This window comes from Nematolebias whitei, chromosome 2 (genome assembly GCF_014905685.2).
Source record: "Nematolebias whitei isolate Nwh7 chromosome 2, NemWhi1, whole genome shotgun sequence".
NCBI classification, from domain to species: Eukaryota; Metazoa; Chordata; class Actinopteri; order Cyprinodontiformes; family Rivulidae; genus Nematolebias; species Nematolebias whitei.
In genome coordinates, this window is record NC_056499.1 from 16,935,687 (window position 1) to 16,956,843 (window position 21,157).

General features: G+C 39.4%; 1 protein-coding gene across 1 annotated transcript; it reads right to left on the minus strand.

Annotated features, from left to right (window-relative positions):
* Positions 1-13,218: 13,218 nt before the first annotated feature.
* Positions 13,219-18,695, minus strand: rcn1 (reticulocalbin 1, EF-hand calcium binding domain). Its single transcript, XM_037697478.1, has 6 exons — positions 18,200-18,695; positions 17,447-17,640; positions 17,138-17,316; positions 14,745-14,805; positions 14,345-14,544; positions 13,219-13,728 (listed from the first exon to the last, which is right to left on the minus strand). The coding sequence occupies exons 1-6, from the start codon at positions 18,421-18,423 to the stop codon at positions 13,621-13,623; spliced, it is 966 nt and encodes a 321-aa protein (XP_037553406.1). The 5' UTR covers positions 18,424-18,695; the 3' UTR covers positions 13,219-13,620.
* Positions 18,696-21,157: the final 2,462 nt, after the last annotated feature.

Genomic DNA, 21,157 nt, shown 5'->3' on the forward strand with positions numbered 1-21,157 from the left:
GAAACAGCACACTTTTGTGTCTCTGACAAGGTGCAGGTCTCACCCTCCTAAATCTCAGACTCACATCTTTATAACATGGAACATCTGCAGCCCAGTAAATCTTACTGGGAAGCCAACATACCTTCACGTTTGCAGACACAACTTCACTCACTGATCCTCTTCGGAGCACGTTGGGTCCCAAAACACACATGCACACATTCATGCATTTACTGTATGTATAAGCATCCAGGTTTGGTTCAGCTTCTTTTTTTTTTTTTTTTGCCACATGGTGGCAGTATCAGCCTGTTGGAAGCACCAGATGAGTTTTAAACTCCCTGTGCAGGAGTGAACTGCTTCTGTACCACCTCAGACTTTAGATCACCCCAGTCCACTTTATTCAGATCCTTATTGGTTTCCAGAATCCACAATATATTTGGCAATTTTAGTGAAAGTGAGAAAGAAGAGGGCATGTTCGGAGCATACCGCAGCCCGTTAAATATAAATGACGTGGCTGGAATTGTGTGTCAGCTTGTGCTCAAGTCTATTAGCGATGGGATGGTTCAGCTACTGTGAGTGTGTTAATAAAATATAACTGACTGAAAGCAGAAGTAGCTGTTGCACAGATCCCTGGGCTAATTTTGTCTGGAAATGCCATATAAACACGCACATACATGCTCCGTATATTCACAGTGGTTCTTAGAAGTTTGGGAACTTTTTTTTTTTTTGGTACAGATTAAATCTTTAAAAGGTTACATTTATATCACATATTCTCACACTAGATAAACAAGAACCCAAAATGATCTGAATATACTTGTCAAAAGAATTTACAAATCTTAATAACCCAGCATTTATTGACAGTGACTGCTAATATAAGGATTTCTAATATGCAGGTTAAACTGATCAACTTGACAAAAAAGTCTGAGCTTAAAATCAGGGTTGTGCATCATGAAAAGAAGAAGTCAGCAGAGCTTTTTAAAACTATCATTTTTACTCAGCAGGTTGAAAAAGTTACAAAACAATCTAGATATTATTATGGATTATTGAGCATGGGCTTTGTTGATCTAGATAGTTGTAATCTGCAAAATAAAACGGTTTACAAACGGGGAAAAAAAATCAAAAGAAAAGTTACTACTTCCAGAAAAAGTCCAGTCACAAAATAAACCAAGATAATGATTCATTATCTGGAACATTTTATGTTCATTTTTTAAAATTTTCCTTTCTCACACTGTCTTATATTAATATGTACGCGTCCAAAAAGGAAACTGAGCACTGAACAGCACAGCCTGGCTGCAGAGAAAAAGCCTCTACTCTCTAAAAAGAGCATCACTGTTTGTTTGCTGTTCATCATAGATTAATTAGTCTCACCAAAATTCTAGGAATATTAGATTTCTACATGTTTTAAACCAAAAACCGACTTTTAGTTTAAATCAGAAATATGTTTTGTTAATAGTAAATGGCGCATATTTCCTTTTTCTGTCTGTTTTGCTATTTCTGGACCAGGATCTGAACAATGAACTCTGAATTATTAGATAGTAAAAGTTCAGATTCAGCATTTTAATCTCTCTAAAACATTTTCAATAAAAAACATTTCTTTATCAGTAAAAATGTAAAGTTGAATATATGTGTTTTGTTATATTTTCTATACCTTTGACATTTGAATGATAAATTCAGAAAGTTTTAAGTCACTTTCAATTTAAAAAAAATCCAAAGAATGTTCTGCAAGAATTTAAAGAGCTGTTGCTCAAATTTGCACCTGTGCTCCTTCATTTCTGCAGCAGAACTTTGCACTTGCCAAGCTAACAAAGATTAAAATGCCTTTCTCCTATTTCAGGTTCACAGGCAGCTCATTTGAAGCAGCCATTCGGGGTTGTTTTCCAATTCGCGTAATGGCTATGATGACGTATTATCTCTGTGATGTTCTGTTTTCTTTCCTGCTTCTTAATCCCATGCACTTTGATTAGGAAGGGCTTCTCTTTGTTCTGTCTCTGCGGGAGCGTTGTAAAGCAGGGGAAGATCAGAGGGACAGTGGAGTTGAACATTTTACTCACTTCACTTCCCTCTTAGTAGGAAACTTCAAATGCAGTGAGGAGCTCGAGGATCTGATGCTTTAAACATCCTCAGTCATTATCACACACATTCAGAGAGAGACGCTGACCTCACCCCTGCACTGACACACCTGATCTACTACATTCTTTACAAATGGGAGCATTTTTGATTGTACATTGTGGTAGATTTGTACAATCCGCTAACATAAAAAAAGGATTTTCCATTCTATCCTGTGAAATGCTACCTCCGATCTGAATGCATGAACACACAAACTCATATACGCACGCGCCACCAGATGCCCTCTCAGCTGCACTGCTGGATGTTTGCCTTGAAGGGGGTTTCAGCGTGGGTAATCTCAGGTGACATACACCTGGTAACGCACAACTCAAGACATCTGTAGGACAGCAGGCCTGCTAGCTTTCCAACTTTTTACATGAAAAACCCCTTAAAGGTTTCCTTGTAAGATGGACAAGTGAATTCAAAGCTGGTTTTTCTCATATTAAAATCCAAAACAAGCTAATGCTTTACCCCTCGAACCAATAATTTATTTGTTACGTGTGCTTAAATAATGAGTGTTTTCCATCAGTTAGAATGATGGCGTTGTTTGCACTCGTGTCATTTAGTGAACCTCCGTGTGCATTATGCGTCAGCATCGGATTCATGTTGCGATTCTTTGGGTTGAGACGATGTTTTTTGACCTCTGGGAGCTGGAAAGGTCAGCGCACATGTAGCACAGGCAGGCCTCCATGGGCCCCAGGGGACTGTTAACAAGGTCAAGGCCCCAGAGAGGAAACTTTATATAAATACAAGGAGGACCCGCATGCAAAAACAGCGTGTTACCAACAGGAGGCGCTGTCAGGGACTGTTCTCGTGCTAAGTGAAGCATGTTCTTAGTTGTATTCCCAGACTTCACCCTTCCCTCGGGCTAGCTCTCTTCTGCAGAGCTGCTGCTTGGTAGTCTGAGAGGCCTTGGGGTTCTTGGGGGGGTATTCCCTGTGGTACAGCAGGGAGCCTGGGGGTCTCTTGTGTGTTGGGGCTTTGGGAATGTTGAGGCCTTGGGGGCCTGGAGCTCAGATGGGGCCTAGAGGGTAAATTTCCTCACTCAGGGAGCAAACATGGGACAAATAGAAAGAGACAACGAGGGGAAAACACCTTAAGAGGAGTCTGTCAGACATGCAGGCAGCAGCCGTGAAGATCCCATGAGGGTACCTAGTCACAAGAACAAAAACACATGCACATATGTAGACTCTAACCCAAAGATGTTTGTGAGCCAGCGTTTAAAAGACATCAAACATTGCAGCTTTCATTTTCCCCTCATTCGGCAGTTTCCTCTTGACCACAGGAAGACATTAATTCCTAACAGGATTAGATGTGTCTCTATCACGTGAGATACAAAATCACAAACCAACTCGAGCCCCCTGGGGAACAATGAGATGGGAGAGGCCTCATCTCCTCACTTTCTCCCCCTCCACCTCGGCGTTCAGAAGAACACGAGGAGATAGAACCCGAGATGACGACAAATGGAGCGAAAGAGCTGTTTTGTTCAAAGATACGACGTCTCTCTGGGACAGGATTGTCTCCACCCTCTTGTGTTGTAAAGCCCAAACCAACTCAACTGCAGCAAGGCCTGTCTTTTAATTAAAACTTTAGAAGCTCCTCATGGTGTAAATTATAGAAAATCTGCAGCAGGCTGTCAGAAGGAGTGGATGACTGAAGCAGCCGTGTAAAAATCTGTTTGAAACTGATTTTGAGTCATCCTGACCTCAGCTCAAAGGGCTCCCATTTCTCAAGAGGCAGTTATAATTAGTTCCCAACTCACTAGGTTTATGGTTCCTAAATTGAAATCTACCGCTCTTTAAAGGCTTCTTCCTAATTGTGTAGCCATTAACGGACAATTCCTTATCTATACTGCGCTGATGGTGAATAAAAACTTGTGGTGATAGATGAGCACAAGGTACCGTTCTTCAAGAAGAAACGAGGTGGAGTTCTGTTCCTTCTAACCACCACTGGGAGGAGTGAAGTCCTGTGATGGGAACGATGAGGGAAAAACCACATCTTCTGTGAAAACATGAAAGATTGATGCGTTTCTTCAAACATTGATGCACAAGAGAGAAACATGCAAAGCATTGAATCAGCCTACATTAATGATGTGAACTTACAATCGCACACCTTGCCTGAACATGGAAAGTGGTCGGTGCATCAACTGGGCTGCATTTTATAAAAGTAAAAGGAAGTTCAACCAAATGTGACCACCTCCTCCTTCTTGTTACATTTAATTATATTCTCATACCATTTATAGGGTTATTTAGAAAGGTTATGAACAAATATCTTACCTGTTAGATGTTCAAATTGGAGAAACAGAGTTGAATTCTGACGGTATTGATGAGTTAACAGTTAGTCTGAGTGGCGTCAAAACCAAAGAGGTTTGCTGCCATCTTAAAACAAACCCAATCTCAAAGCATTCATAGCAGTTCTTGTGAATGCAGTAACCAACTAATAACTACCGTATTTTTCGGACTATAAGGCACACTTAAAATCCTTTATTTTTTCTCAAAAATCGACAGTGAGCCTTATAATCCGGTGCGCCTTAAGTATTAATTCTGGTTGTGCTTACTGGCCTCAAACCGATTTTATGTGTTATAACTGAACGATGTTTAGAGTTATTGTGAATGAGTTGAATAAAGTTTGGCTTTTCTGATTGTTTTGTTTCGCTTAATGTGACTTATAATCCGGTGTGCCTTATAGTCCGAAAAATACGGTAATACACTACCATATTTATTGCCTTACAGTTATTCCAGCAGAAATATGATCTTCCAGTCAAAAGTTCCCAAGGCTACAACAGAAGTGGTTTAGCTAGTTGCTGCCATCATGATTTGCTCTTGGAAAAAAAAATTATGCAAGAAACCTTAAAGGTTTATGAATTAGTATCTGCATTAAGATTAGTTGTTTGAAATCAGTAGTAATTTGTTTTGGTCTTGGTTCCACACATGTGCTCAGAATTAAAGACTTTTGTTTTTCCAAACCGAGGCCACCGATCTCCAGCAGATACAATAATCTTGTTGGATAAAATAAATATCCTTTCATCATCTATTTAAATAAAGGAGCTCACACACGATGACAGGAGAAGATTTTTCTACCCAGACCAGATTGAACTTTTTTTGATTTTTCTACCCAGTTTACTTGCAAGGGCAGATTTCACATACGGGCTTTCACAGATGTATAAAGTTACATGAGCCTCGTCAGTGAGAATCTGCGCTGGAAGAGAGGCAGGAAATGTTTTAATACACGCTTATCAGACAGAGGCGAGGTCAGGACGACCTCGGCTTTCCAGCTTACATACTCGGAGAAGGCCTTGGAGTTATCAGATGCACCTCCGTGTGCCTGCAGGCTCCTCTCTGAGGAGACAAAACAACTAACTCACACACAATAATTTAACATTAGTTACTGATAAACATCCATAACCTTTCTCTAAATTCCCCTGACAAATATTCATAATCTTTTCATAAAACCTAACCTCTATAGATCTGAACTATCCCTTTAAGTCACACTTTTTTGACTAACCTGTTGGGGAAAATAATCCTAAATAGATATTTTTCTTGCCAAAAGGTAACATTGAAATGAGCTTTTTGCTAAATAGACAGATTTGAAGCTTTATTATTCATTATATAGTGATAATAAATTCACTGTACATGCCTGAAAATCAAGTAAATTCTTTGAAAACATAGTTACAATGGAAATGTTCCCTTTGACAAATGTAAAAACACTATAGTTTTAGGTCTTGTAAAGTGAGGTGGCTTTTATTTACACAATAAAATAAATATCACAAGAATCAATCTTTATTTTTGTACAGCTACCTCCTTCAGGATCTGACTGCTTAGCCTTCTCGTTTATTAACAACAAAGTCCGTACTAAATAATCCAGGTATACAATCCAACATTTTTCAGTTAGGTTATCTGGACAGTTTCTTTTTTTTTTTTGTGCTGAAACGTTTCGCCTTCGATCCAGAAGGCTTCATCAGTCAAGGAAACACACAACACAAAACTGATTCTTCCCCCAACAGCTTCCTCCAAAGTGGAACAAACCAGTTATGTTGGTGCTAAAATGGTCTCTTTGTCACGCCCCCTCCTCCATTGCCAGCCCTCTTTCTTGTTGACAGTCATGTCAAACTGGTTGAAAACAACAAAGTCCATGCTCAGTAATCCAGGTATACAATCCAACATTTTTCAGTCAGGTCATCTGACTGAAAGAAACAGTCCAGATGACCTGACTGAAAAATGTTGGCTTCTTGTTTATTGTATCTTTGTTTTCTTTCTGCGTGTTCTTGTTATGTACAGCTTGCACGCAGATGAGAAGTCACGTTCCAACTCTGCCTGCTATAAAAATTAACAGTGGTAATCTTATTTTCAAAGTTTTCTGGCACAGAGAAAACAATCTCCTTACAGCATTTGGCCATTTTACTGCAGTTTCAGCAATACATCTGTAATTTGTCCTCCAAGGAGAAGCGAAAAGGCTTAGCCCGTTCCTTGAGCTGTCACGTTAAGGCATCGCATCATGCTCTAAACAGCACAATAATGAACAAAGACTGCGCTTTCTTTGCTGTTCTGCATGTTATTATATAACGGGCAGAGGGCTTGCTATGAGGGCCTCAGTGCAGGGTGGGTTTATATGTCCCAAAGATCATTGCAAAAAACTCTCTGGGTCATTAATCTCCAGGGTGAAGGTAACAAACACAGAGGCTAATGCAGAGACAAAAATGGAGCATGGATGCATTAAGATGAAAAATGGGTTCTTATAGTTACAAGGAGATTTTTGAGGATCAAGATGGAAACCGTTATTTATGCAGGGTGTTTGGCAATCATAGTGGTCATTTTTTTGCTGTTAATTAGTGATAATAAAACATCCAAAGAGAAGAAAACTATTTTGGACAGCTGCTGTATACTACACTTTTTGACCCTTCTCTCACAGTCTCCAGCCCATCTTCCCCCGAAGGGCTCATTAATATCAGAGCAGTGGGGCTGATCCACACAGACACTCATACGAAAGCCGTCTGAAGGCATCACTGTGTGCACACTCTCCCCAGTGTGAATGATTAGTACCCTGGCATAAACAGCAGGGACAGACCGTTAAACATGGCCGCCAGGCAACTAGTTTGTATGTTGCCCCGACACTGCCGCCCCAACCATCTTCAGACGAACACACATTTGGTTCGTTTACATCCCCTAATACTCATCCACCTTCGCTCACAGATTGGCTCCAGCACACAGATGAACTGTGACACATGACAAATCTGATACGCCGTTTGGAGGAAGTGCGTTGAGCGACGTAGAGTGTTGGGCCTCCCAATTATTCAAATGAATGAAACAAGACTGACCCCGTGCGCTTAAGCAAGCCATTGGAGCAACCATTGTATTATCTAATAGAGACCAAAAATAGCTAGCGTCACTCTGGGTAACACCTCTGCCATTGGAAGGAAGAAGGAACTCATCTGAATTTTAAAATGCTTTCTTGGATGACGATGGAGAAGTGGAACCGTGCCAAACTCCAGAAACCCCTTTTCTGCAAATTTAATGAAATGATCATTATTATTAGTGCATCTTCCTCTTTGGAGGTTGTAAAATAATTCAAATAAAACACCAAACAAGACATACATATTACCGAGGAGCTATTCCAGGCGTTTTTGCCTTCTGGTCTGAGATTAAATTTTAAAAATGTTCTGGGTTCTAACACAATAACACAGCCCACACGTACATTCATCGTCCTGTTCCTTGTTCCTAATGAGCTTTATCGCATTGGTCCCGCTTGACTTGTCATGCTAACTGGCACACATATATCCATATGTTCCACATGAGCAAGCAGAGGGGACAGGCTGGGTGGCAGAGCCGCTTTCTCAGTTACATCCGAGAGTTTTACTGCAACAGCCAGGAGCAACGGCAAGTCATCCTAACTCCGTCTCTGCAGTGGATGTAGCCTGCAATTAGTCTCGAAACGTGTTAACAGCATGAGCTTGTTTATGTTCAGTGAATCAAAAGTCGAATAATGTTTGAAAGGCTCACATTAGACGTCTGCGGTAGGCCGATGTGAATCTGTAAACACATGCAACAGCACATCATCTTGAGAAATATAAGTGTTCATGTTTTGGACTGGCCAGGAGAATGGTGACACTTGTTATTTGAAAACACCCAAATTTTGAAACAAACTTAGTTTTTTTGTCATCTAAAAAGACCCATTTAAGTGTGGAAACAAAGTACTGAAATTATAAGTGTGGTAATAAAATATTAAAATTAACTTTTAAAAGTAATAAAGGTAAATATCCTATTCAGGATTCAAAAAACTTTCAGTGCCATTAAAATCTCAGCTTTGAATACAACTTTGTCATAATTTCAGAATTGATGGCTATATAAAGAAAAAAAACAAGAGTACCACACACAACACATTACACACTCGTCGACGAACTATACTACAGCTATTTATTGACCTTATTCCTAAGTCCCATGATGCTTTGCGTGAATTTTGTGTGCGACTTCTGGTGTGGACCAAAACCGGCGTTTGTTTATGTGAGATCAGTACAAGCAAATGTAGTTTCTCCGAGCATTTTTAAGAACAAGGGTGATGTACAGAGTTGTAGCAACTACAGGGGAATTAAGTTGATGAGCCACACGAAGATCTGGGAGAGAGTTGTGGAAGAAAGACTTAGATGAGAGGTGACTATCTGTGAGCAGCAGTATGGTTTCATGCCAAGAAAGAGCACCACAGATGACATCTTTGCTTTGAGAATGCTGATGGAGAAGTACAGAGAGGGTCAGAAAGAACTCCATTGTGTCTTTGTGGATGTAGAAAAAGCATATGACAGAGTGCCAAGAGAGGATGTGTGGTATTGCATGAGGAAATCTGGAGTGGCAGAAAAGTATGTAGACTGGTACAGGACATGTATGAGGACAGCAGGACAGTGGTGAGATGTGATGTAGGAGTGACAGTTTCAAGGTGGAGGTGGGAGTGCATCAAGGATCGGCTCTGAGCCCCTTCTTGTTTGCTCTGGTGATGGACCTACTAACAGATGAGGTCAGGCAAGAATCCCCATGGACGATGATGTTTGCAGATGATGTGATCTGTGGTGAAAATAGGGAACAGGTGGAAGAGAACTTGGAGAGGTGGAGGTACACACGTGAAAGAAGAGGAATGAAAGTCAGCTGTAGTAAGACAGAGTACGTGTGTGAATGAGAGGGAGACAGGTGGAACAGTGAGGCTAAGGAGCAGACGTCACAAAGGTGCAGGACTTCAAGTATTTGGGGTCCACTGTCCAGGAAAATGGGGAATGTGGTAAAGAAGTGAAAAAGAGAGTCCAGGCAGGATAGAGTGGATGGAGAAAAGTTTCAGGAGTGATTTGTGACAAAAAGGGGTCAGTGAAGGTCAAAGAAAAAGTTTACAAGACAGTGGTGAGACCAGCTGTGTTGTATGGTCTGGAGACAGTGGCATTGAGAAAAAGACAGGAGAAATAACTGGAAGTGGAAGAAATGAAGATGCTAAGGTTCTCCTTAGGAGTGACAAGGCTGGATAATATTAGGAATGAGATCGTCAGAGGTACAGCACAGGTTGAACAACTGGGAGATAAAGTTAGGGAGGCCAGACTGAGAAGGTTTGGACATGTCAAGAGGACGGACCAGTTAGAGAGGACATGAAGGTAGTTGGAGTGAGGACAGAGGATACAGAGGACAGAGTGAGATGGAGGAGTATGACTCGCTGTGGCGACTCCTGAAGAGGGAAAAGCCGAAAGAAGATGATTGTGGATTTAATTTAAACACCACCTGTCAGAGCTCAAACAGGACAATATAATCAAACTGCTGCTTACTGCAGATGAGGGCTGGGAGGACGAGCTGAGGAAGTGGCTGCAGATTACATCTACTAGCATATTTAGCTACTTCATTGACTTGGTTGCTTCCGACAGTGAAGCGAAGAACAACCTGAAAAGCTCTGAGGTGTTTTAGTATCTACACAGTAACAAGATCGGTGGCATTTCCCTTAGATCCTTAGAGAACGTTACTACTGTAATTTCTGGACTATTGATCGCACCTGAAATCAAACCACACCTGCTAAATTTTAAATGAAAATCAAAATTTTACATCAATAGGCCGCACTTGTCTATAAGCCACGGGTGTTCATGTTGTAACATGAAACATTTACACAAAGTTTTTTTTTTTTTTTTTTACTTTTAATTAAATATGCACCGGTAACATGCACAAATACAGTGAGAGAGACATGTATTGGGCGTTATGTGAACACCTGGGTTCGACTAAGCTAAATATTTTGCTGGCATGAAGCTCGTTAGCCCATTAAAAAAAAAAAACATAAATTTGCCATAGCATTGTATAAGCCACGGTGTTCAAAGCATGTGAAAAAGTAGCAGCTTTTAGTCCGGAAATTACAGTAGATGGCTTTTCTATATATGCGAATGTTCCTGTAAAGTGCCCTGAGAAACTTTGTTGTGATAGGACGCTATATAAATAAATTGAATTGAATTTTGTTAAGAGATGGAACACAATCTTATTTCCCTTAAAGCAGACACAGAGTCCAGCCAAAGCTTTAAAGTACTCCAATCACCAAGCCTGGGTTGATTGCAGAGAAAATCGTAAAACTGAAGACGAACAAACACTATAATGCTGTGACCTCCATACACTTGAAATCATAACATATATTCTCGTCACACTGTTTTCAGTCCTTCTGAGGATCCGGCGTCTCTTCTCCTGTGGTTTATCATAGCCCAGCCACAAAGTAGGATGTAGGTTTTTCTTCATCGGCCATTTGTCAACAAAGTGAAATGAGCACACGTACAGCGTTTTGCGTGGTCTCAAGTTCACATTTTTCCGCCACATTCTTCTTAAGTCCTCATCTGTAGGTAAGACGATAGAAACTATACCGCTTTTCACAGGAACTTTGCTTTGGGTACGTGTTCAAAACACTGTTGTAGCCACAAATTTAGTTTGGTCTGGTTGTTCGTGCAGCCACAAACAGCACAGCAGGAAGTAAACTTTAAGGTTATTAAACAAATGTGAACAAAACCAAAACTGTGTTTTATCTGCTAAACTGAATGCAAATAACTTTCAAATAAACCGTGGTCCGTTATGATTGGTCAATGTTTACTGCTACTTCCTGTGTCTGACAGGAAGTTGTACACGCCATCATTTCTACAGTAGCCCCCAGGAATAAGGTGGGTTACACAGTAGCAGTGACTGGGACAAGCAAAGACCTTGTATAACCTTTTACCTTGATATGTGACCTTGGTCTGGGGTGATGAAAAGATTTGGCGACATGATGTCTAGTGGTACAAATATGTTTTGTTAAAATATCTAGAGCAAATCAGAAGTTTTGACTTGACAAGCTAAGACCTTGTATAACATAAGACCTCTATTTGTGACACCGACCTTGAAGCTGAGGTGATAAAAGTTTACGTGACACTGTGTAGTGAAGATATGTGTAAGTAGTTTCAGTAAATTATCTTGAGTGGATCAAAAGTTATGGGCACGACAAGAGAAAGTTTACGGATAGACGTACTGTACAGAGATTATACCATAACACGTCGCCTTTAACAGGCATATTAAATACAAAATTTTAAAGAAACTAAAGATCTTCATTTTTGGAAATCGCCTCCCTGAAAGTTACCATCTCTGTTCAGTTCCCTTCTCTTTAAAAGATTCCATGAAAAGGAGTTTCTATACACCCACGCAGTTTGTCCCACCTGTTTGTGCTCACACTCCTTAGAACAGAAAAAAGGTGACAGCTGAACTCGTGTATGTTTTAGCATTTAGCAAAAACCAAGGGAAGGCAAAATGTCGATCTTGGTAAAAATAGTTCCCTTTGTCAGGAAATACAGACAAAGGTTTATTTTCAGGTAAGATTGTCCACTGTCCTCTCAAACCCAGCAGGTCAAAGCAGATGGCCACTCGTCCTGAGCCTGGTTCTGCTGGAGGTTTCTTCCTGTTAAAAGTTTTTCCTTTCCACTGTTGCCATTGTGCTTACTCAGGATGGGAGAGAGCAACAAAGTGAAGATTCAAGAAGTCTGCTGGCTTCCTTAAAGAACTTTACTAATTGGCTTTGCTATGTATGTGAATGTTTCTGTAAAGTGCACCGAGACAACTTTGTTGTGAATTGGCGCTATAGAAATAAACTGAATTGATATTTTGATTGAACCAACAAAACTCTGGAGTGTTTGCTCCTCTTAAGAGCTGATGTATCTTTAATTGTCAAAACTATTCATTTAACAAACTTTTCTTTGCGTAATCAAAACTACCACAGTTACAGAAAATTTATACTGAAAACATACACATGATGTAAGAGAAAGCAAGAAATTTACTTTCACTTAACCTACTGAAGCCAAATGGCTTAAAAGTAACAAGTAAATGTAACGACTATAAACTGTAAAGGTCAATTAAAACAGGAAAAAACATTTTAAGAAGCATAGTGTGTACCAATAAATACTAAAAGTGTTGAGGAAAACCGATGTTCACAGGCTACACTAAAACCGAATGTGTGCAAAAACAATGCCACAACATCATTTAATTTATAAAGCACCTAAAACTTAATTCAACACAAAATAAAAAAAATTAAAAAAACATAGTAAGTTAACTGATTTTAGTAAAACTGTAAACAAAAGCCCCTTTCACAAAACGGTTTTGCAGTTTTTCTTCAAAGACGAGCTCTTTCAAGTCCCCTCTGATGGTTTATAAATTACCAAATGAGCCGGGCACGTTCTGCAACAACGCAACAATTTGAGCTTTCACAAATGAAGCTGACATTGCGGGACAACAGGAGGCACAAAATACAAGCTGCACCGACGTGAGACACTATGCATACATGATGGACGCATCCCCGCCTAAATCTCACAGCAAGCTGGTCGCACAGTCTGTCTTCATTACATCACATCCTTGAGATACAATGCTAGCTTACACATACTGACCTTTGCAGCCAAGTGACTACCTCCCTTGGTGGCTCAGAGATATAACACCGAAGGTTTGACTTCATAAATCAAACCCGAGACGAGAAGACAACGTCTCAGGTGCAGCTTGAAGTGTTTTGTGAAAGGGGTTACTAGAACATTGTTGTCAGAAAAACAGAACAAGATCTCTAAAGGAACACAGTATTTCTTTCAGACAACGTGTTCCAAAAACACGAGATAAATAACTAAAACCATGATAAATGCTCTGAGCTGAGATTTCACATTACTATTGCTATCATAAATTCTTCTTGTATCTGACGAGTTTCACCTAAAACTAATCTGTATGTTGCCGCATGATTGGAAGGCACCAATTGATGAAAAGTTGAGTTCAGTGGCTCTGGTTTCACTCCTGAATGTCAGAAACAAAACCATCAATATGAAGACTGAAAGGAAAAAAAAGATTGAAAGAAAACTGGTGTAGTCACGAGACAGACTCTTGTACGTCCACTTGTTTGGCATCAAAAGTGTCAGTTTTAAAGCCCGTCTCACTTTTCTGTTAAACGTTGGAGTAATGCTAGCAACAGTGGGAGAGTTCAAGAGTCTATGATGGTGTCTTTAAAGACAAACGTCTTAACAATTCTCCTCACACAGGCAGGAGTCTGACGAGATCAGAGCTCATCGTGGTTCTTGGTTAGATCTTCTCCATAGTTGGTGGCCTGACTTCCTACAAACATGTTCCAGTTCTCAAGAATCTCCTCTTTGGTCAGCTTCTGATCCTGATGAGGAAACAAGGAAGTAATCAGCCATTGTAGGAACACATGCAACAAGTACTAAAAGTTTAATTCATGATGTCAGAGGATTCTAGTCAGAGGTTATGGAGTTATGGATATATTACTACTAGCGTTCTTTCCCTTAAAACAAACAACCAAGTTGTCTCTCCAGTTATCTCTTATCCTGCATCTGTGAAGGCCATGTGAGACTACAGCTGGCTTCGAGGACACCCCACTGAAACCTTATCAAGCTGATGGGGATATAAAAGGCGAGCGGATAATACAGCATTTGCAGATCATTGCGACCGGGCTTCATGTGTATACATTTAACACATTTGATATGAACTGTTACAATATCTGTCCTTGCAAGTAAAACTGTGCTGGAGATAAATCTTCACCTGCTGTTTGTGAGAGTGGTTCATTTGAGTAATCATTTAGAGCGTTTTCCTCCAACAGATGATTTTGGTTAAAATGTGTTTATTTATATAATTTGTGGTGTCACACAGAGGCAGTGCTCAATTCTTTATTTTTGTTACAAAAACCTCAAAATAATCCAAAGAACAAAAACAAAGCACACTTCATGTGGACAAGACCTTACGAGACGACATGAATTGGATCTTACCTTGTCCTGGTCAGACTCGTACACAAGATGTCTGGCCTCAGCCTGAGCGTGGTCGTAATCCTCAGGCATGATCCAGTGTCGGATCTCGTCCTGGTCCATCTTCCCATCTTTGTTCAAGTCTCTGAAGTCAGAGAATTGTTCTCTTTCAGTCTTGACCCAGTCTGGTTCTGGACCGCCATCCTCGTGCGCAAACATGTCAGCTTCAACCAGACCAACATTTAGGTTAAAAGTAATTTTAAGACAAGCACAAACACATTTATTTACACTAGTCATATTTATAAATGGTTTCTTCTAATTTCACAGAGGTTTATCACTCAAATGCTTTCAGTGCTGCTACAACTGACTTCTCTATAACCTGTTTACTTAAGATAATTTAATTTATCTTAATCTGTAAACTCACCAATGTACTCGTCCTCATCCACATGTCCATCGCTGTTCTTGTCAATGTCCTCCAGCGTTTCCTGCATTCAAAACAAGTTAATGATGTGATTAAAAAGAAGGCAATAGGGTCAAGTGAAGTCAAATTTCCACTGTGAGTAGTTAAAGAGAAACATGTTGCCCAAGGCTTTATAAGTGAATAAATGTGCGAGCGTCGACTTACAGCCGAACTGGCAGACTGACACAACAATTACAGTCTTAATGATGAGAGCTAAACCCTCTGCATTAAAACACAAAGTACATTTTGTAGTAAACAACTAGAGAATGAAGCTTCTATAGTTTAATAGCCCACTATTAACAAGCAAAACAGACATTTTCCAAACCCACTTAATCCCATGCAGGACTGCATGTAAATAAAAGATGCTCACTGCTGTGAAACATTATACACAAATGTTTTGTACCATTTTTAAGACTACAAAAGGGCCAACACAATCATTACAGTTTACACATGGCCACATATATATATTTAAGAAGATCACCACTTTTAAATTAAAATATTACCCAATAAAAAATAAGAGCACGTGATTAAATAAATAAGGTTGGTCACAACAGCTTAGGGCTGTACATGGCCGTAAAATATTTGACTTTCTGAATAGACTCACTTGATGCTCACACCTGATTTGGATAGTAGTTGAGATGCTAAAACACAGTGTTGTAAGCATTGTGATGACTCGGCAGAAAGAAGAGTGAAAAATGAGTGCATTTATGGCATCTAATATGGTCAATGCAATATTCAACCATAATATGGCAATCCCAGCTATTTAAAAAAAAAATCTTGTGCAGCCTTAGAACAAATTATTTTGTTATTTTTGGATTGTTCTGTAAAATATTTGCCTCAAAACACCTTTCTGATGCAAAAAAGTAACGTTAAATGTCCTATTTAATTCACAGATATCTAGTTTACTATTAATAATGAGGCATTAAATCTCTATATTACAGAATTCAAGCAGGAAATGTAATGCATCCCCCCCCCCACAACAATCAAAAAGTCAAACTTACAACTGAAACAAACAAAAAAAGTCTGCTGCATTACTCTGAATTACAAAAGTCACAATTAAAAGTCAGTGTTTGTCAGCTGTAGTAAGACAGTTCTGCAAAGGGATGAGAAGAGTGACTCTTGGCATTTCCTGGTTACAAACAACTCATTTAAAGGCTATTAAAAACAATAAGATCATAAAAGAATGGCCACTTTCATTTAGTTAACTTTGACTTAGAAGAATAATCAGTGCTTTATCACATTCGTACACCGATGGGACATGCATCAGAGGCAATGGGGGTTCAGTGTCTTGCCCAAGGACACTTTGGCATGTGACTGCTGGTGGAATCGAACCCCCAAGTCTTGCAGTGGAGGACGACTGCTCTAACTACTCAGCCAGCTGCCCCCTACAAAGAAAAACCATATACCTTACTTTAAGGTTGTTTTTTTTGTCCTGAGAGTTTGGTTGACAACTCTTGACCCAAACTTTACATCTATTTAAACTGAAGTAAACATTTGTTTGTTACAAGATTATTGTGCTGCTTTCATTCGTTTTAATTTCATATCTGAACCCATAAATGAGATCAAGAAAAACTGACTCGTCTGTAAATTTGCCCCCTCTCCGTGTGTACTGACTTGAACATCTTTGACCTCTGAGCATAAATACTGAGGCAAAAATAAGAAAACCTCAGCAGGTAGAAATGTGAATTTAAACATTTAAACAGCAGGCTCTGTTACGTGAATGTGTGTGGATGTATAGTTAGCACTTAGGGGGGGTTGGGGGCTTTATGGTCCTGCCTGAACCTGCACAAAATCCATATTCTCATAATGACAACAAGCATCATTATGTACTCATTTGTGCATTCATGTGAGGAAGATGTAGATACTTTGGGAAAAAAACTGACTACATCTATATCAACTTTAAAGTTTCTAGCCTGTAGCTGTTGTGTTAGCTTCAGCCACAATCAGTGAAAACACCACTGACTGAGCAGTTCTTTGGTAACATTCAGCAAATACAAAAATGAGATTAATAATTAACTTCGCCAAATGGGTGGTACAACTTTTATGAACGCAGCAGCATAAAGCATCACTGCTAACATTTACCATGCCAGTCAGCCTCAAAACCAAATTTATATTTAAAGACCGAGTCCTACATGGGCCAGTCAGCCAGTCGTCCCATTGGATCTGCTCCCATAATAAAGACAGAAACTCAATTGTTTCTGGAATGATTAAAATTTCATCAGGAAATTTACAAATGTAGAATGATTTTTTTTTACATGGAGAAAATAAACTGATATAGTTTTCATTATATGATTCAGATTAATTACAGCAAAGACATTACAAAACTGACTTTACATACTGATGCACAGGAAGCTTACCAGAACAACAATGTTCTTCATGTGTTCAAACTCCTCAGGGTGGAGGAAGGCCATGAACTCTTCCTTGTCTGCTGCCAAGTCGCCGTTCAGATCAGCCGTTTTAAACCTCCTTTCATCTCGAGGAAGCATCTTCTTGAAGCTGAACTGGTCTGTGTCACCCTCAAACTCCTCTGGGTTAGCTTAAGAGGGTGGATTAAAACTAGGTTACTAAAAGACTTCAAAATAAGATGTTTAATGCTTTTACCAGAATACTTCAGAATGAGATGGGAGACGAGAAAGAAAAGTAATAGCCGACATGTGGAGCCATACCAAGATAGTATCCATAAGTGGCTTGCTTGTACTCATCCCACGAGATCTTGTTGTCTTTGTTTAGATCATAGTCAGTCCACACCTTTGCAACATTTTCAAACACGTAACGCTTCTGAACACGTTTTATCCAGGCTTTGAGCTCGGCTGTCGTGATGTAGCCATCTGTGTCACCGTCTATCCGGTCTACAATTTTACTGAGAAGGAATAAGAAAAAAAAAGATACAAGTTAACATTCTTCTGTCAATAGAAAGGTGATCATTTTCTGCCTGAATCATTCATATTTGGTCAAACGTGCTTTTCCAACAGGTGGGAGAGCTTATGAGATACTCCAATGGGAGGAGCAGGCAAACCCAATTTAGTAAAAACTGCAGTGTGGCTGTGGCGTATTCTTAGACTTGTTGCCACGTTGGGATGTCTCAGAGGGGTCCTCCCACTCAACACAGCAGGAAGGAGGTTTTTTTTTTATACAATATGTACGACAAAGTGCCAACATGTCACCAAAACCCTTCACACTTTGTGCCAATACAATTTATGACAAGTAGCCTGAGCAACTAGTTTTTTTTAATGAATATCTCACAAAAATAACCATTCAGAAACCATTCAATGTAAACTCAGATATTCATGAGCATGCACATCTTTCTAACCATGGAGTGCTCATGTAAAAATGTACATTCAGTCATTGTAGATACACACGATTCATTCAAGGGGAAACAGTCATAGCAAAGGGCTCAACTAGATCTCAGTGAGTCTCACCTGAGTCTGTCTTTGCTCTCCTCCGGAGTGAGCTGGTCAAACGTTTTGGCCTCCTCTTTACCCAGAAAGACCTCATGGTCGTACTGGTGGCCCTTACCATCGTCGTAGGCTTGTCTGCTCAGCTCTGGATCATGATAAATGACTCTTTCTTTCCTTAAAGTTGGCTTCGCATTTGCTACAAAGGAGCACAGAAGCACCGCACACACTAAGCTAAAGCCAGCCATCAGTCTCTGGGATGAAGCCGACTTCTCTCAGGCCAAACAGGAGCTTCCAAACAGGCCTGTGACACTAAAGCTAGCAAGAGGCAGCGTTAGCCTCCTTAGCGCCGCTACAATAACTTTTTTTTTTCCTTGTTCGTCTGTAAGGTCCAACTAGCAACCCTTCGAAGTGCACCTGCGTCTGAACTGAAACACTAAAATACCTCTTGTCCCTACTTACAAGCAAGCCCGTCCCGTTTCCTGAAAGAAGGACGCAACCAGTTTCTGCCGCTTTACGTACAGCCAATCACAGTGATCGTTTCATGAACGATCCACCCTCGTCCAATCACAGGACCCCTCCTATTGGTCCGCAAGATCTTGGTAACATTAGAGGAGTTCGGGCGCCACGTTGCAAGCTGACTGAGAGGAGAGGAGGGTTTGACGGGTTACCTGTGTCACTACGTGTCCCTGCGTAAAGTCTGTACTGATGCACGTATTAATACACAGATAAAGTATTCAGGCTCCTGTTTCTAAATTCATCTTCCCCTTAAAATCTGACTCACAATGTACCACCTTGGAACCCATAGGATGCACTGAAGACTCATGTCAGTTACATTTTTAGACATAATGGAGTGACTGGATGTGTTTATAATTAACTAAATTCATGTTAGTGGAATTTCCTCTGAGACAGTATCATGTTATGTAGAGTCTATTGTGGCAAAAGCCATGTCTTTATTGTTTGCATCTTGTGCTCCAGCATCAACGTGTGGCATTGATGAGGCTGCAGAAAGGAAAGCTCTGCCAGAGAGTGGTGAAGGCTGCACATAAGACTGTCGGAGTCAGCCTCCCCACCATCACAGACATCTACACAGATGCAGGAAGAGGGCCACCTGCATCATGAAGGACCACACTCACCCATCACACACTTTTTTTGCCCCACTCCCCTCAGGTAGGAGGTTGAAGAGCATTAAGTACAGAACCACTAGACTCAGGAACAGCTTCTACCCTGAAGCTGTTAGACTCATAAATCCCTAACCAGGATAATCACTGTGAATAAAAAAAATCACTGTAGTGCCACTTTAATTGGTGATATGTGACTTATCTTTGCTGCTGATTATCTTATGTTGCTGATTATCTACAAACTCAGGTTCAGGCTGCTGTTGTTATACCATATTGTTTTACATTATTAGTGTTTAGCGTATAGATCTTTTAGCGTACTGTTTGGCATTTGTTTTGCGTATATCTTAGTTTATATATTAGATTCTTATTTACTATTTCTTTTTATACATTATATTTAGCTATTTTTTGGGGTGTAAATGGGACCTTGTTTACATAATTTCATTACATCTCATGTACCACATGAGATGGTAATGACAGTAAAGTTTACTTGAACTTGAACTTAATTATAACTGCTTTTCCTCAAGGGCATGGTCTTGGACAGTGTCACTGATTTAAATTTGATGGTCAGTGGTAAACACATTGAACAAGTTTCAGAAATAAAATATTTTGGTATTGTTCTGGATTCTCAATGAAATATAAATAAAAACATATCAAAGCGGTAAGCCAAAAGCAAACTTGCATACATTTTGATTAATTAGAGAGTGTTTATCATTTCATGCTGCAGTTTTATGCACTCACTGATTTTCTCTCGTTGAAGTTATCATGTAACCTCAAGTAGCAGCTTCAACCATTAAGCCTCAAAGAATGATATATAACAGTGATTTTGGACAGAAAACCCATCAGATCACATCACTGTCAACTTTTCAAGAAACCTAATATGATTACTTAAAAAATGTTAAAAATTCTAATACTGCTCCTATTTTTAACATGTGAAGAGACAAGCTCCTCGGGTGCTCAGTGACCTTCTGGTTCCTATGGGTTCAGACAGTGGGAACTAATATAAGGTTCCTTTTTGTTAAACTTTTTTTCGGGACAAACAGCATTTTTTTGTATGAGGGATTAAGATGGGGGAATTCCCAATCTGCAGATTTGAAATTTATTTCAGACTAAAATCATTTTAGATAACTAAAACTGTTTTGGACTGTGATTAGTTTTATTCTTGTTTATGCATTGCTTATATTTAATTGTTTAAATTATTGTTTATTGCTTATTCTTGTTTAGGCATTTTATTAATTAGTTTAAACAGTTTTTATTTTTATGTTAGACCCATCTGGGGATGTGCATTACAAGTTGACCTAAGCTATAAATGTTGTAGTGTACTTTATTTATTAATACTTAACACGTCCTCATATAAATAAACAATAAATGAAATCCTGTGAAAATGTAAAATATTGTAATGAAAAAAAAAACTTCACCTTGAAGAAGATGGCAAACTGTGGGCTTTAAAAGGTTTAAACTTAACAAAAACATGTAACATTTTAAATATTTTTTTATTTTATATTTCATCCTAATTCATGTCTTGCCTTTTTTTTTTTACCACTTTCTTCAAAAAAAGAATGATTCTAGTTTAGTTCCTGAGAATGAGACCATCCCTTTTGTTAGTGGACAGTATGCGATGAAGTCACAAACACTATAATTATAAATTATACAAAGTAAATAAAATACAGCAGGTCCACTTTTATACAAACTTTAACGTGATACCATATTTTGATGTTAGATGTGTTTGAACAACCAAACAGAAGTCTTCCATTTTACTCCGAATCACAAAGGATTTAAATACATCCCATCAGTTTACTTTAAGCTCACATTCAGACGGATGAACATGTTGCTATTGTATCAAGTTATATTTCACGATAACGGG

What these genes read in the sequence shown, in the direction of transcription:
- rcn1 (XM_037697478.1), bottom strand. Translation starts at nt 18,423, where the DNA reads ATGGCTGGCTTTAGCTTAGTGTGTGCGGTGCTTCTGTGCTCCTTTGTA. An exon ending in CACTTATGGATACTATCTTG is followed by an intron (nt 17,317 to 17,446) that starts GTATGGCTCCAC and finishes CACCCTCTTAAG; the next exon opens with CTAACCCAGAGGAGTTTGAG. An exon ending in ACGAGTCTGACCAGGACAAG is followed by an intron (nt 13,729 to 14,344) that starts GTAAGATCCAAT and finishes TTTCCTCATCAG; the next exon opens with GATCAGAAGCTGACCAAAGA.